We start from the raw sequence: 17,451 nt of genomic DNA on the forward strand, positions 1-17,451 counted from the left end.
ATGAGTTATGATTGCTCATCGTCTAGTATAATCACCGATTCCATCTTGAATTCCAGTTAAGAATGGAGGGATGTGTGTCAATTCTAATTGTATAGCAACTTATTATGGAGTGAATTTTATGTTCATGTCAACATTAGATACTTTTAATCCTTTGCTTCCCTAAAAGCTGCTTCATACAATAGCTGGAAAACGGAAGCACGAAGCTTTGTTTTGATTATAAAAATCGAACAGGTTGTGAGCTCGATGTACTGTTTTACAGACACGTTTACCCCTGCTGATGTTGGACTTAAAGAGGAAAATCCTATTGATGATGAAGGGCATGGACGTGTAGCTCGGTGTACTCAACCTATTACATATTTGCACATTCACGAATGTGATGGTTTTACGGTGAGCCTTATCTGATCTACACATATGATTTCGCGCTCATCTCTTTATGTTTTTATATTCTCATTGGGATAAATCTTTTAGGTTCAGTGTTTGCCATTTCAAGCGTTTTATGCATCTTTCTATCGTGTCCATAAGGTTCGAGTTGATTTCTTTATCATTGTTAGTTCCCTAGATTGAAAAGCTTTAAATTGCATTTATTTTCCTACACTCCGAGCAACCCAAGGCATCTTTCAGAGGTATTGATCATACTGCATCATCACTACGTGCTGCTCTTGAGAAGCTGTGAACAGGGTTCATCGGAAATATGGTCAAAAAGATCATCCTCTCAAGGTTCTAGTATCTTATTCCGAGTTGTTTAACAAATGACATTCTATGCAGATGTGTATATTCTGCTTTCCTACTTCTTCAGTTATTCCACTGCACGACCATCCCGAGATGACTGTATTCAGCAAAGTTCTTTACGGATCTCTGCATGTAAAGTCTTATGACTGGATTGAACCAACATGTATTAGGGAAAGCAAGGAGCCAGGTTGCCCTCAAGGTTTGGTTTTAATCTACTTTTTGTACGTGAAAGTTAATCCGATATGTTGGCAGTGAAAGGCGATTTTAGTTCTGCTGTTTTGTATGAATCTACCATCAAAATTAGCAATCACTCTTAATGATTCTTGAATTTAAATGGTTAGAGATGTTTCATTGAATCATGTCACCCAGTATGATTCTGTTTCTTTTAGTTTAGAAACTTGTTACAGAATTTCTTTTCGGCAGTAAGGTTAGCAAGGTTGGTGATGGATAAAGTTTTTACCGAACCATGCCGGACCTCTGTGTTGTACCCAAAAAGTGGGGGCAATCTGCATTGTTTCACTGCAGTGTCTCCTTGTGCCGTCCTTGATGTACTTGCTCCGCCGTATAGAGAGGATCTCGGTAGAAAGTGCACTTATTACATCGACTATCCGTTTTCAACCTCGGGTAAGTCAATCCTTTTGTTGTTGTTGTTGCCCTTCTATTGTTCTGCATGGAATTTGGTAAAAGAGAAACGATGACGATGTGTAATGTGATTCTGCAGGAAATGGAGCTCAGATAAGCAATGGAAAGGAAGAGGACTATGCATGGCTTGCGGAGACGGAAACGCCGGATGATCTATATATGCAGCCAGGAGTATATGTTGGTCCACCTATTCAGGTTTAGTTCTCGATATGTCTCTTTGGTATTGCTTCGTAGATAATACCATGTTCGCTCGTTCGTTCGACTTTTGGAGGCTTGAGAATGTTCTTTCATGGCCACACTGCATGCGAATTAGAATTGCATATCTGGCTTTGCGCTTTGAATATTACATATACCGAACGAAAAATGTGGCTAATTTGAAGTTTTTAGTAGATTGTATGATTATTCATCTTCATCTTCTTTAGTTTTAATGGTCTGTTTTCTTGTAAAGCCATTCGCTTGCTTCATGAGTAGCATTTTTGTAGTTTGATCCACTTTTGGGATATATTTATACATTGACATGATAGAATTAACGAATGGGTCAAAATCTATATAAACATGATTACATAACACTGGCATGAACACACATAATGAATGTTGTACCTTGAACAAATTAAATTTAATTTGTCTTTTTTCGTTAACTTTTTTATTTAAGTCACTAAATTATTTAAATTGTTGTTGTATGACTTTTTTTGTCGCATCACTTATACCAATCGGAAGCTCTCATTCATTTTTTCTTCTATAATTTAGTTTTTTTTTTTTTTACGAAACAACTTTGAATGTCTTGAATATATGAACCAAAATCTGAATAGATTTCTTCTTCGATCTCCAACATTGATTGTCAAATCAACTTGATCTAGGGTATGTTTTTCTATTTATCGATGAGTACTGATCCACAGTACCGATCGGTGAATCATCACTTGGAGTTCGATAACTTGATTTAAAAAAACCTTAACAACTCAGTGACTTGAATAAATTTTTTTTTAATGATTTAGTAATCATTTTGTAACTTTTTGAATTTGAGTGATCAAAAGGTAAATATACTAATCATTTAGTGATCTTGAATGGAATTTATCTAATTAAATAATAATAATTTGAATTTGATCTTGCATGTGAATTGTAGAGAAAAGATTGTATGAAACTGTGATTCCACATCATCTATATCTCTTCCTAATAGGAGAATGACAAATCAGATTTTTCTTCCTAATTTTTAACCTTTTTTCCTGAAAAAAATTTAAATCGAACTAAAAATGCTAAAAATCAAGAGGAAAAATCTGATATTTGTCATTTTCCTATTGTAAAGGTATATAGATAACATGAAATCACAATTTTATGCAATCCTTCTTATGAATTGAATAAGTTTGTATATAATATTTCTTCTTTATCATTGTAGGTATTTGTTTTAACTAAAATTATATGCCATAAAATTTTATTAAATAAAATAGTTATTTTACAATAAATTAAAATAGATAAGATCAGTGGCTAATAATAATTGTAGTTGGTTTTGATACAAAGTTGATGTTTAACAAAGTATAACGTCGGGAGTAAAATAAAATCTAAAACTAAAATTATATGAAAAGCAAGAGTTAAATTATTAGTATATTTAGAATTTAATTTTATATTTTTATTTTAAGAATTTAAAATGTAAGTTCAATTATTAATATCATTAAAATTTTTCTATTAAATTCAGATTTACTAAAATGTAATTTCTTTTTATTACATGATTAAAAAGTGAGTATTTTATTTTATTTCAAAATGTTACACTAGTAAATTTAGCAAAAAAAATTGACTGTATCAACATTCAGATTTGAATTTGAATTTTAAAATAAAAATATAGATAAATTAAATTCCTTAAAAAAAACCGGAAAAAATAAAATTTAATTGTAGGAAGAATACAAGAGTTAGAAAGAGGAAGAAAACATACATTTGGTATTTGGTTGAAGATTGTATGTTTTGCGAAAGCAACTTAATTTGGTTTTGGAAGTAATAACAAAGCTCTTGATTTCAAAATTTTGCTAGGTAACATTATAGAGTTAATTGCATAACAACTTCTCAAATTATGAACTTTATTTTAAATTGGTTCCTGAACTTCAACATATCCAAATTACAATTATCAATGTTATATTAATCAAGTCCTTTTATTATCGATATCATTAATTTAATCATTAAATGGCATTAAAATGTTAAGTGACATAATTTAAAATGAAATTTTCAAAGAAAAATAAAATATTGTTATATAACTTTTAAAATTTTAAACTAAAATCGAAAAAGAGAGAGTGGACAATAGTTTCGAAAAAGCTTCCAAAGCCTCGATGCCAAAATTTTTATGATATAAAATTTTTCTTTAATTTTTTCATTTTAAATTATATCACATAAGATCCAAGTCTCATTTAATAGTTAAATTAACAATTTTAGTAATGGAAGGAACTTATTGAAATAACATCGATAAATTGAGGATGTAATTAGAATATTTTAAAGTTTGAGGATCAATTTATAATGAGGGTCATAATTTGGGAATGTTTGATGCAATTAACTCTAACATTGTAATATGATTTTAACTTGTTTTAAGTTATAAAAATATATAAAATTAAGAAATAAATAAGTAAAATTAAACAAAAGAATTTAATTGGTAAAAGCACTTCTCTAATTCTCCTCAATTTCAATATTGTCTAAAAAAATTAGAGCAATTTAGTCATTGTTAATTTTAAAAGTGAGCAACTAAAGATAATCAAGCACAACATCAATGTTTTTAGTCAATTAACATAATTTTATATAGTATAATAATAAATTAAATCCTCAATATTTTAATATTCTATCAATTTGATCTTGATCTTAAAAAATTTATCTGAAAAAAGTATTAAAGTATTCAAAAGAATATAAAAAATAACTTTAGCTTCATATATAGATAGAGAACCCTAAACTTTGAGGACTAAATTTGTTATTATATTAATAAAAAATATAAAATTGATGAAAACGTTATATTGTTGATAGCAAGATAAACTCTTATTTTTAATATATTTATTTTTGGCTAATTAATGGATAAAATGCTGTTAAATTTGGCTTTTTCTTATCAGGAAAGAAGTTAGTGTACTGAATTCACACACTTATAAAAAGGGACTAAATTGGAACAAAAAGCAAAGAGGAGGGCTTGATATAGATTGAAGATTTGAAGATGTCTGGATAATAATTGAAGGATTTTTGATATTGTTAAGACTCTATTATTAATTTAAATTTAATCTCTAGTTTAAATTTGATTTTTAAAATTTTAATTTATTTAGTGATAATATTTAAGAAAAATCTAGCTAAATTTTAGCGCTAGAAGTGTGTATAAATACCTAGTGGCTACAACCAACTAAACACACATTTGGCTTCAGGCATTTAATAAAATTCTTTTTTTTCCCCCTTCCTGCGTGTGTTCTATTCTGCCATTTCAATTTCTTTCTTTTGCTTTCTACTTTTTTGGTTTATTTCCTTTTAAGCCCTATTCCCTTTCCACTTTCCACAATTCCATTTAAACCATTTCTATACACTTCCAAGCATGACTCTTTTTATGATTAACTAAACTCATTTTTAGCTTTAACCTGGAAATTGCTCCAACAAAACAATTGTGAGATACGAACCCGTTCAAAAAAACCTCTCAAAGCAGTATTTTCTATCTCTCTGGTATATGGGATAGTACAAATTCATCAAGCAAGATAAAGATTGGATTCAAACGACCCACACGATTGAGGCCGTTGATTCGAGTTGGCCTTTTTAGATCATAAGGCTGTCGAAATCTTGAATTGTGAACATGTGTATCGCAGTTAGAAATTTAGCAAGAGTCAGTTTGCAAGTCGTATCGGGATCGACTACAAAAGGAAAAGTTGGCGGTCGGGATGTTCTTGGTCTCTATAACCAGTTTATCGCTTAGAAAGGAAAATCTATTTCAATGATCGATTCAAGATTGGAGTACAACGAGGCTAAGGCTAAGCTTTAAAAAATATTTTATTTATTCATTTAATTTTATTTCGCTTAATTTATTTAATCAAGTTTTTACTTTATTTCATATACATTTTTTCTTTTTCTTTTTTTAATATTATTTTCTTTATCCACTAAACCCCCTCTTTTACTTTCCAGCATTACAACACATTGATCGTGGGCACGATTGTTTCCAGATAGTAATTCTGGTCACAAGAACAGGTGAAATTAGACAACCAGTCCTTGTGGATTCGACCCTAATGCTCTATACTACTATTTACTGTTATTTTGTCGTAAGAATTTATATTTAGTGGTTTCGACGCCCATCAAATGTTGACATTGTTGCGGGGGATTGGTGAAAATTCTTAATTTTTGTTTATTTTCTTTATTATCAAGTCAGAACCAGGGACTCTAGAATTTGTACCGGAAATAGAAAAGTTAGCCCGAGCACTTTGAAGAGAAGCTATTCGGCGTGGTAAACAACCACTTCCTGATTTCGAAATAGGATCTTATACCAAAAAAATTTCCTATTCGAAGATTTAGACGAAAAGGTAGATCAAATTATGCACCAACTTGCAGCTGCACCGAATGAACAACAACCACTATGCATAACCTATCCGGCAGGTGAAACACCGTTTGAGTTAATGTCAGGATTAATTCATTTATTGCCTACTTTTCGTGGTTTGAAAAACAAGAACCTCCACACTCATCCGAAAGAGTTCCAAATTAATTCATTTATTGCCTACTTTCTGCGGTTTGAAAAACGAGAACTCCCACACTCATCTGAAAGAGTTCCACATGGTTTGTCTAAGTATGAAACGAGAATAAGTAACCGAGGATCAAATAAAACTTCGAGCTTTTCCCTTTTTGTTAGCTGGCTTTGCTAGAGAATGGTTGTTTTATATTTACCTCTAGGATTTGTTAATACTTGGACTGATATGTCTCGATTATTTCTTGACAGGTTTTTCCCAGCAGCTCGAGCAACCAAATTAAGGAGAAGTATAGTCGGAATACAACAAAAGGAAGTAAAGTCACTATATGAATATTGGGAGCAATACAAGAAGTTTTGTGCAAGTTTCCCACAACATGGTCTGTCTGAACAGTCGCTCTTACAGTATTTCTACGAAGGGTCACTCCTAATAGAAATAAAGATGATTGATGCCGCTAGTGGAGGGGCACTTGTGAACATAACTCCTCAAAGAGCTAAGGAATTAATTTTCGACCATGGCTGCAAATTCTCAACAGTATCGACCACCTATAGAACCTATGAGAAGGGTTTATGAGCTAAGTTCTCCTTCCTTAGTAGATAAGATAAATGAACTGACTAATGTGGTTAAAAATATACTTGCAGGAAAGATGAACTCAACTCGGTTATGTGGGATTTGCACTAAACTTTATCATCCTACCGACTCGTGCTCAATTTTACAAGACACAACTGTACAAGTAGATGTCGTTGGGAACTTTCCAAGGCCACCTCAAAAGCGCTATGATCCATATTCGAACACGTACAATGCAGGGTGGAGAGACCACCCGAATCTAAGTTATGGATCAAACCCTTGATACAATCAACTATATCAACCAAGACCACTTCCGCCTCAACAATATCAACCTTCAAAGTTATCTCTTGAAGCCATAGTAGAGAGATTGGCAGTTAGTATCGAAAAATTCCAACAAAATTCTGAAGTGCACTTCCAAGAAATTGATCAGAAAATAAGTAAGTTAGCACTTACGGTTAGTCGTTTGGAGAACCAAGGAAAATTTCCATCTCAAATCGAGCCGAACCCATGTCAAAATATGAGTGCTATGACCGTTAAAGATGGAACAGAGTCAGAACTAGTGTTTGGCACGAGTTGTGTCCATGACACTGAATAAGAAGACAAAAAGCCGAACCAGCAGCTCCCACGGAGTCGACACCACAGAAAACATTTGTTGTACCTCCACTATTCCTTAGAAGGCTTGCCCAAGTTAAAAAGGAACAAGAGGAGCAACCATCTTCAATTGTGGATGAATGACTTCATCGCATTGAAACTCACTTTGAAACAATTGAAGCAAACATCTCAAGCATCCTCAACATACTACAAAGCAGTCACTTCCACCGTCCTCTGACCCATTGAATATATACGGGGAGTACACTTTGCCTAAACTTTTATTATTATTTTTGCACATTGTAGGCAATGTGGGCTAAGTAGGGAGAGGATCTTGCCATACTTTCTTCTTTGCATGTGTTTTACTAAGAATAATTTCTTAATTGGTTTCGGAAATAAACCTCTAATTCTTATGTTTAGTTTATTTATGAGTGAATTATGAATAACTATTACTTGCTTGATTACTGAATATTTTGTAGAATTGAAAATGTTATACCTTAGTCAATATTTCATGAAAATTGTTGACTTTTTTGGGATGAGGTGCTTGGGTTGTTATTTCATTTCATGTCAAAAATTTTGGTGACAAGCCGAAGTTGCCTTGAAAAAGAAGAAATAAATCAATTAGGGGAATATGAATTGAGTAACCGGGATGAGGTACTTGGGTTGTCATCTCGTTTCGCATCCAAAGGTTTGATTATGTCTCAAATTTGTTAAAAATAAATAATTAAATAAAGAGAACGTGTCAGGTTGAGTAACCGGGTGAGGTGCTTAGGTTGTCATCTCACTTCGCATCAAAAGACTTGACTACATTTGAAAATAATAATAATAATAATAATAATAATAATAATAATAATAATAATAATAAAATAAAAAATATAAATAAAAGTATATGTTGGGTATGATCGTTTCGCATGTTTGATTAAGCCTAAATTTAGTGAAATAGTTGAATTTGACATACTATTCGAGATTTTATAAAATGCTTATTAATTGAATTTAGCAATTGTTTATTTTTTATTCACCTAATTGTTTGAAGTATGCTTGACTAGGAAAGGGGGTTTTGATTTTAAAAAGGATTAACGAGTTATTTTTAGTGGATATCATGCTTGAGGACAAGCATTGGCTAAGTAGGAGGAATTTCATAGCAAGATAAATTTTTATTTTCAATATATTTATTTTTGGATTATTATCGGATAAAATGCTATTAAATTTGGGGTTTCTTATCAGGAATGAAGTTTGTGTGCTGAATTCAAACTCTTACAAAAAAGGACTAAATTGGAACAAAAAGTAAAAAGGAAGGCTTGATTGAAAGATTAAAGATTTAAAAATGGCTGGATAAAGACTAAAGGGTTGAAGATAAAAAAAAAGATTAAATAAATATGGAAGGATTTTTTATATTGTTAAAACTCTATAATTAGTTTAAATTTATTCTCTAGTTTAAATTTGATTTTTAAAATTTTAATTTATTTAGTGATAATATTTAGGAAAAATCTAGCTAAATTTTAGCACTAGAAGTGTGTATAAATACCTAGTGGCTACAACCAACTAAACACACACTTGGCTTCAAGCATTTAATAAAACTCATCTCTTAAAGTTGATTCAGCTTCGATTCAAAAAGTGCACATTGGGTTGGAGTTGTTTGGCATACAGTTGGAAAGTCGAATCGGCCGTGATGTGTTCAAATTGGAGTGTCTAGGTGGAAAAAAACCAGTTGAATTCCATCAAGGGAGATAGAGATTGGATTTAAACGACCCACACGGTTGAGGCCGTTGATTCGAATTAGGCTTTTTAGGTCGCAAGGCTGTATAAATCTTGAATTGTGAACACGTATATCGCAATTAGAAATTTGGCAAGAATTAGTTTGCAAGTTGTCGAAACCATTTTTATTTTGGAAAATGAGGATCGACTTTAAAACGAGGTATGGAGTCGACACTGACCTTTTTTTAGGTGTAATCGGATCACCTTGAGATTGATCATTTTAATAAAATATTTTGATTTATTAAAACAATAATTTTAGGTCTACAAAATTCGAGGAAAAAGGTTCGGGAGTCAATTATGCACGAGGAAGGATTAGCACTCTTGTAACACCCAAAATTGGTACCAATTGACTATTTAATGTCCTATTGTTGAAAATTTGAAAAAATATTGAAATACGATCCCTTTAAAAATATGCGAACAAACCGAGTTGAATTTTAAGATTCACTCGTTCCAAAGGAATAAAATATCACATCCAGCACGTTAGGACATGATATTCTAAGCCTCCAAAAACTGAGATCACCTCACACAACAAAATTAAAAAAGAAAGGGTATTCGGTTATTTGGTCCAACGATAAACTAAAACCCAACACGTTAGGGCACGATCTTTCAAATTTTCAAACATAGAACATTGCCTTGTTTTGAAGTTGAGAAAACACAAACGAAATTTTAAAGGGATATTTAATTATTTGAACAAACAGAAAATCGAAACCCAGCACGTTAGGGCACGATTTCCCGAATTTCCCAACATCCAACAACTCTCTTATTTTATAAAGCCGGCTCAAAACGCATCAATTTGATTTGAAAATAAATTGGAAATTTTGGATCAACAAATTGAAAATTTCAATTGCAGTGTGACATTCACAAAAATTTCAATTAAACAAATGAGGGACAATTTATGAAAATAAATAAAAAAAACAAATTAAAACATACACAACAGTAATAAACGCACAATGAAATCTTAAAAGGGTATTCCGTTATTTGGCCAAACGAAAAAAAACGAAACTCAGCACGTTAGGGTACGATTTCTCGAATTCCCAAATACGAAATATTACCTTGTTTTAAGGAGTTTCAAAATTAACAATTATAAACCGGCTCAAGATATACTTTTTAGTTTATTTAAAGGTAAAAAAGCGCTTGATATTGGGCAAAAAAACATTTGAAATTTTAAAGTCCGATGAAAATAACAATCGTACAAGCATTAAATTGAGCATGAAATAAATATATGCAACCATAATATTATGTGAATAATAAAAAGGAAAATACAAAGAACTAAGTTACATGCAATAGCAACATATCATATACTAGATAAATACAAACGTTAATAATCGAAAGCTAATGAATTAGAAACCAATTTAGAGGAAGTTCTAAACAAATTACACAAATAAAATATAACAAGTTTTAATATAAAATAAAATAAATAATAAGTAAGAAAGATAATTTGGAATCATTATTATACAAACTATACAAAATTTTAAAACAGTTAATAAATATAAGAATTTAAAAAAATAAAAAGGAAAAAAAAGTATTATAATAATATACAAATGATTTTTAAAATAAATAATATGAAGTAGATAATATACAAAATAATACATATATCCATTTACATAAAAACTTAATATAAATAATTGGTATATAAGAATATCAATATATAAAAAGCATTTGAAATAATAAAATGACGAAATAAAGTTTATATATAAAAAAGAATTTGTAAAGGAGGAAAAAATATTTATAAAAATGATATAACGCAATAATATATATATATAAAAACTAAATTATGTGTAAATATAAAGAAAATGTATGAGGATGTTTAAATTGTTCATATTGAAATAAAAGAAATACATATTGAAATAATAGAAAAACTCAATTAAATAAACCAAACTTAAAGGGATAATTAATAAATAACTAGAACATCAAATTAAAGCTAAGGACCACAACTCAATGCGCACAAATTCTCAAGGACCCAAAACAAAAATGACCCAAATCTCCAAAACTCAGCACCTGGGCGCGGACCAAATCACAACAACGCGTAAATTACAAGGAAATTTTAATAAAATGAATAAGGTGCAAATAGGGGTCAATTTAAAACTGGTGCGAATGGGAATGACTAGAAGCACAAATTACCCATTTAAGGGAAACATGCGCAGATCCATCCTGTAAACACTTAGGCTATCTCTTTCCCTTCCCCAAATGCCATTAAAATTAAACGTAACATTTATTATTATTTTTTAAAAAACATTAAAAATTTAGAAAACCCAAAACCTTTTTTCAAAACCCCTTTTTCCTTAAAAATATTTTACCCTTTTGTTTTTTTTTTAAAAAAAACCTAAAATTATCTCTTCTCCCTCACTTCTTAGCCGAAGGGCTAAAACCCAGCTCTCATTCGCCGCCTCATGCGCGGCCGTAAACAGCCATCGGAAGGCCAAAGTTCTCCCCCTTTTGCCAACGAATCGAAAGGTACATCTCTCTCTTTTATAAAATATTAGTTTGTACTCCGTTGACTCAAATGAAAATGAAAAAAAAAGGAAAAACAGAATAAAATAATGATGAACAACCACCTTTTGAAGTGTAGTCGTTTGGCTGATCTCTTATTGTTTTTTTCGTGTATATTTTGTATTCAAAAATCGTCCCTTTTACAATGAAAAACAAAGGCTTTATAGCCAAAATACAAACAGTTTCTGCCTATTTCTTTGCTCAAGTCGCAGATGCTGTGAAATCGTGGAGGAAGAGTGCATGATCGTGCAACGTGCGAGCTAGGAATCCGTTCGTGGATGTTGAAGCGTGAGAGTTGCGGCGTGGGCAAATGGAACCCTAGGGTTTGCTATTTTTTAAAAAATTTTAGGTCATTGGGCTTGTAATCGGGCCTTTTAATTTTAGTGATTTGGGTCTGTATCTTGGGCCAGGCAAAATTTGGGCCCTACACAAGTCATACTGGGATCAACTACATAAGGAAAAGTTGGCGATCGAGACGTTCTTTGTCGCTAATTGATTCAAGATTGGAGTACACCGAAGCTATGGCTAAGCTTTAAAAAATATTTTATTTTTCCATTTAATTTTATTTCGTTTTTTTTTTTTGCAATCAAGTTTTTACTTTATTTCATATACATATTTTCTTTTTCTTCTTTTAATATTATTATCTTTATCCACTAAACTCTCCCTTTTTTTTATTTTCCAGCATTGCAACATATTGGTTGTGGGCACGACTGTTACCATGACAGTAATTTTGGTAGCAAGAAAATGCGAAATTAAACAACCAGTCCTTGTGGATTCGACCCCACTGTTCTATACTGTTATTTACTGTTATTTTGTCGTAGGAATTTATACTTGGTGGTTTCAACGCCAATCAGTTGTGATTAACTGTTGTTAGCTTTTAACTTTTGAAATTACTATAACTTTAAAAAAATAATTAAAAATTATTTTGACATCTTTTAAGGGTTGAGATTTATTCTCATTTGTTCTCGATGGTTCTTATTAGAAAAAATTCATTATAATTGTCATTCTATATTAAGAGTCATCAGATTGCTTTTTATCCCCTTTATTTAAAAGAGGGTAAATTAATCTTTGTATGTTAGATTAAAGAGTAAATTGATCTTCTACTAAAAAATTCATTCATTTCTACTGTTAAAAACTAGTTTTATATATCTGTGTGATGTACACATGGTATACCATGTGTCATTATTTAATTATTCTATCAATCACAACAATTTAGAGGTGAGCTAAATTCGATTCGACTCGAAAAAATCGAAAAAAATTCTAATTTCAAATTAAACGAATCGAGTTATTCAAATCAACTCGAATTTTTTTCGAATTTTGAGTTCGAATCGACTTGAATTTTCAAATTCGAATAACTGGAATATCAAACTATAATATTTTATATTTTTACCCCAAACTCTCAAAATTTTTACTTTTCCCTCAAGACTTTTACTCCTTCCCACTTTTCCCCCAAAACTTTTACTCCCCTTCCATCCCAACCCCTCATCTATTCAAAATCCATTTCCCATCAAAATTTTAGTCTCTCATTTACTTTTCCTCAAAATTTTATTCCCAAAAGCCATCAAAACTTTTTCTTTTGCCCCCAAATTTTTATTCCCTCCCACTTTTCCCCTCCCACCCCCTATCTACCCCAAACCCATCCCCCCCCCCCCAAATTTTTTTTTTCATATTTTCCCTCCAAAATTTTACTCCCTCTATTTACTTTCCCTCAAACTTTTACTCACCAAAACTTTTTTATTTTCCCCTTAAACTTTTACTTCTCACCCTTTACTCCCAAATAAAAAATCAAAATTATCCCAAAAAATCCCTAAACACTAATAGTAATAATTTTATTTATATCTACTATTTATTTTATTAAATTAAATTTCACATTTTATATTATTTATATTATTGAATTGTTTAGTCATATTGAATATTTATATTAAAATTGAATAATTTATGATGCCATAAAATATTCATGTTAAAATTTTATACTAGTATCAATTTCACATTTTATCTTTAAAATAACTTTTATTGAAAAATCAAATTTTTACATTTAATATATTTTTAATTCCAAAATAAATAGTGACAAGAATCAAGACAATTGAAACAACTAAGCAAGCAAAGAAGTTAACCCGTATATAAAATATTAATAAATAAATTATGAGGCGATGAAAGTTAATAAAAAAATTGATTACGGTGGACAAATTTTATTACGGTGAGTAACAGTGGTTACAAGGATCCAAAATTATTTTTTAAAATTTAACTCAAACAAATATATTCAATTCGATTCGATTCGAATTCCATTTCACTCGACTCGATTCGAGAAAATTTCAAATCAAATTAGGGTGATAAAATATGATTTGTTAACTCGATTAACTCGAAATTTTTTCATTCGATTCAATTCGATCGAACGCTCACCCCTACAGCAGTTTTTAACAATAGAAATAAATAAAAATTTTAATAGAAATGACCACTTTACTTTTTGACCTAATATACATAAATTAATTTACATTTTTTTAAAGTAAATAAAGTGTGGGTTTGGATGGACGATTGTGTGCAGTGCGGTGCATTTAGCTTAATTTTTGTCTCAAGTTATAGTATTTAATCTTTAACGTCACCACTATTTTTACACTAACAGTAAGTAAATGCACTGTCCATCTAAACTTACCTGCAAATAAATACAATTTAGCTTATAATACATAGAAAACCTCTATAGTATTATGACCCATATTCATGTTTGGATTATTTTTTTATATAGAGTTCTAATTTTTTTTATTGATTTTTTTTAACCATTAAGCATATGAGTCGTTAGTAACAAACAATTACCCAAAAACTGTTTTACTTTCTATAATTTTTCATCATAAAATGTAAACAAAAGAATCGTTCAAAGAAAAATAAAAATTATTGGGTTTTTTTTTCGCCCCCAAAAAAAAACCCAATAATGGTTCGTATTAGCAACGCCATTTTCAATTGTATAAACTTCATTCCCTTGGTTTTAGGCTTAATCGCCGTCGTCGTTTCCATTTACTTCAGCCGTAACGACAGCACCGTTTGTGAAACCTCCGCTCGAAACCCATTGTTAATCATCGGAATAATATCGGTGTTTGTAGCAGTATTAGCCTTGATTGGTTCTTGTACCAAAAATGGGTCAATTTTCTTGACGATTTATTCGGTTTTGTTGATTTTAATCATATTGGCATTGTTTTGTTTAACGTTCTTCGCATTGATCGTGTCGAACAAGGAGTTGGCGAAGAGGATAGCCGGAAAGGGAGTGGGATCGGTGCGGTTGAAGGATTATTCACGGTGGCTGAGGAAAAATTATTTGGATGCGCAGCATTGGGAAAAAGTACGGAGTTGTTTGAGTGAATCCAATATTTGCAGTTCTCTTCATAGTGAAAAAGCAATTTTTAAATTAGGGTTCATCAAGCAAAAGTTTTCTATGATACAGGTGATTTCTTTTTCTTTTCTTTTTTTTATCATTTTTGGTAAAAACACATTTTAATTTCGATACTGAAAAATTGATTTCCTTCTTTTAAGTTTGAAGTAATTTAATCGTGTCAAACATCAAATCAAAATCAATTGTTCATATAATTATAAATTTAGTTTTTAATGTTTGCATAAGATATTCTTTTTCTTCTTCAATCTTTATCATCTTTTAAATTCTTGGTAAAAACACCTTTAAGTCCCTCAGAATTTTAATATTGAGTACATTAATTTCTTTAGAAAAATAATAGAGCAATTTAATCTTTAAAATCTCCCAAGAAGAAATAATGTTGTAAATTGGTCCTATAAATTTCTATGATACATGTGATTTTTTAAAACCTTTTATCATCTTCAAAATTCTTGGTAAAAATAGCTTTCGGTCTCTTTTAATTGTGGTATTGAATAAATTGGTCCTCTTTAAAAAATTGAAACAATTTAATTCTTACCAATTTCAAAAGTAAGCATTTTTTCTATCAATTGTTCATAATTTTGATTGATATCATGATAAACTTAGTCCTTGATGTGTATGTATTTTGCATAAATGTTGCAAGTTAAATTTGTTAACTTAAGATTAAATTGACATTTGTAAATATTGAACGTTAAATTTATTATTTTACTAATAAAAATATGTACAATTGATAAAAAAACATTAATTATTCACTTTCAAAATTGAGAAAGATTAAATTGCTTTGATTTTAGTAAGGGTCAAAGAGTTTTTTAACCGAAACTCTTATATCTTAGGTTAAAAATGCTATTACTCCGTATAATTCTGTAGAATTTGAGATTTAGTTTATGTACTTTAAAAGTTAAAATTTTAATTTTCTTATATTTTTAATTTAAAATCCTAGTTCAATCATATTATCATTGTTGATAATTTCATTAAAATTTGTCAACCATATGACACTTTACATAAAAGTAACTTAATCAACATGTCAAATTGATAATTTTATTTTTACAAAAATGCTTACTATTTGGATGACTGAATTGAAATTGTTAAATCGAAACAGTTAAATAGCTTAATTTTTAAGTTTTTAATTACAGGGACTAAATCTCAAATTTTGTTAAAATACATAGACTAACACCATAATTTTTTTGGTCACATATGAAACAATTAAAGTTGTTTTCAAGTTTAGGGTGATAAATCCTTTTAATTCTTTTATTTCAGTCTGGTTGTTGCAAGCCACCCATGTATTGCAAGTTCGAAAAGAAAAATGCAACATTTTGGGAGATGCCGAAATCGGGACCGGACGTGCCCGACACCGACTGCTTGACATGGAGCAACGACAAGGAGAAGCTCTGTTACGATTGCAAGTCTTGTAAGGGCGGGTTTTTAGTTGACATTAAGAAACAATGGCGGTTTATGGCCATCGTTAACCTAGTCATCCTCGTACTTATCCTCATAATCTTCAACATCGGATGCAGTGTTCGCCGACGAAAAGAGCCTAAATCCGACTTTGCACCAAAATATCTGCCACCTCAGATTCCGCCAGATTACATTCCGCCACCACAAACTATGGTATAAAACATTTTATCGACGGCTTAAATTAGGAAAGAAATTGAATCTACGATGTGTAAATCACAATTACGAACATAATGAGTATTATTATTACCGTCAATTGTGACAAAGAGCTTAAACTTTAAAATAGGGAGTGAAATATTTATGCTCCCTATTTTACGGAATAAACACATTATCATAGGTTTAGCTCATGTAACACATTTAGGGTTTGTATATACACTTGCCGTAAATGGGAAATTTTAGTTTTAATTCAGCACACTTTGATTCATTTTCATTCCATTTATTATATTTAGTACTCCTATTTTCTCATTTTCACAGTTTTTTTTTTCGAGTTATTTCTAGTAAAGTTTAATAAATTATTCAACTTATAAAATTAATTCAACCATTTTCATAGTCTTCTCTCTCTCTTATGCTAATTATGCACTCACTCCCGCCACATAATAATCTTTAATTTCTGCAAAAACTCAAAGATAAAATCTCAAAAGAAAAAGAAAATCAAAATAACCCTCGAGAAAATTAGGCATAGACAATAAGGCTTGGAGTTTTGTTGTTGTTGATCGAAAATCACACATGTAAGTGAACGTATTGTTCCAAGTAATATAAAATGTCAATCTCACAGAGATCTATTACTAATCAAAACGCTAATCACCAAATATTACTCTAAAACCTATCCAAATTAATCGATAATAAAATTTTCTAACTAATTTTAAAGAAAAGAAAAATAAGCAAATAAATAATCAATAGTAAAATTTTAGAATTACAATTTCATCCAACGCGTTAACTAATCGGTCCATCTCTATACCTTTTGTATGTGCATGTGTGAATGTTTCAAATCTAGCAATTAAGCCAAATCAAATTAGACGGAGTGAAATGTTACTGCAAAAGGTCTCACACATTTGCCTTTCAATCTATCTCTCCACTAATGCATAACAAAACTTGATTAAAGGTCCATAGGACTTTATTCAGCTTCTAAGGTATGGATGAAGAGTAAATTTAAGCTTAAACTTTAAGCACTAGTTACTTATGGATCGAATA

General features: G+C 30.6%; 2 protein-coding genes and 1 long non-coding RNA gene across 4 annotated transcripts; all 3 read left to right on the forward strand.

Annotated features, from left to right (window-relative positions):
• Window positions 1-243: 243 nt before the first annotated feature.
• Window positions 244-1,572, forward strand: LOC108476015 (plant cysteine oxidase 3-like). The gene is made up of 4 exons (XM_053031038.1): window positions 244-387; window positions 766-916; window positions 1,153-1,353; window positions 1,451-1,572. The coding sequence occupies exons 1-4, from the start codon at window positions 244-246 to the stop codon at window positions 1,570-1,572; spliced, it is 618 nt and encodes a 205-aa protein (XP_052886998.1).
• Window positions 1,573-11,104: 9,532 nt separating this feature from the next.
• LOC108483022 (uncharacterized) lies at window positions 11,105-12,366 on the forward strand. 2 transcript variants are annotated; one of them, XR_008285835.1, is made up of 2 exons: window positions 11,105-11,399; window positions 11,594-12,366. It is a non-coding gene; the product is annotated as an uncharacterized LOC108483022 (long non-coding RNA). The 2 variants fall into 2 exon arrangements; XR_008285836.1 differs by having other exon boundaries at window positions 11,648-12,366.
• Window positions 12,367-14,149: 1,783 nt separating this feature from the next.
• LOC108476023 (tetraspanin-8) lies at window positions 14,150-16,614 on the forward strand. The gene is made up of 2 exons (XM_017778076.2): window positions 14,150-14,865; window positions 16,066-16,614. The coding sequence occupies exons 1-2, from the start codon at window positions 14,359-14,361 to the stop codon at window positions 16,420-16,422; spliced, it is 864 nt and encodes a 287-aa protein (XP_017633565.1). The 5' UTR covers window positions 14,150-14,358; the 3' UTR covers window positions 16,423-16,614.
• Window positions 16,615-17,451: the final 837 nt, after the last annotated feature.

The sequence above is a fragment of the Gossypium arboreum genome, chromosome 7, assembly GCF_025698485.1.
Source record: "Gossypium arboreum isolate Shixiya-1 chromosome 7, ASM2569848v2, whole genome shotgun sequence".
NCBI lineage: Eukaryota > Viridiplantae > Streptophyta > Magnoliopsida > Malvales > Malvaceae > Gossypium > Gossypium arboreum.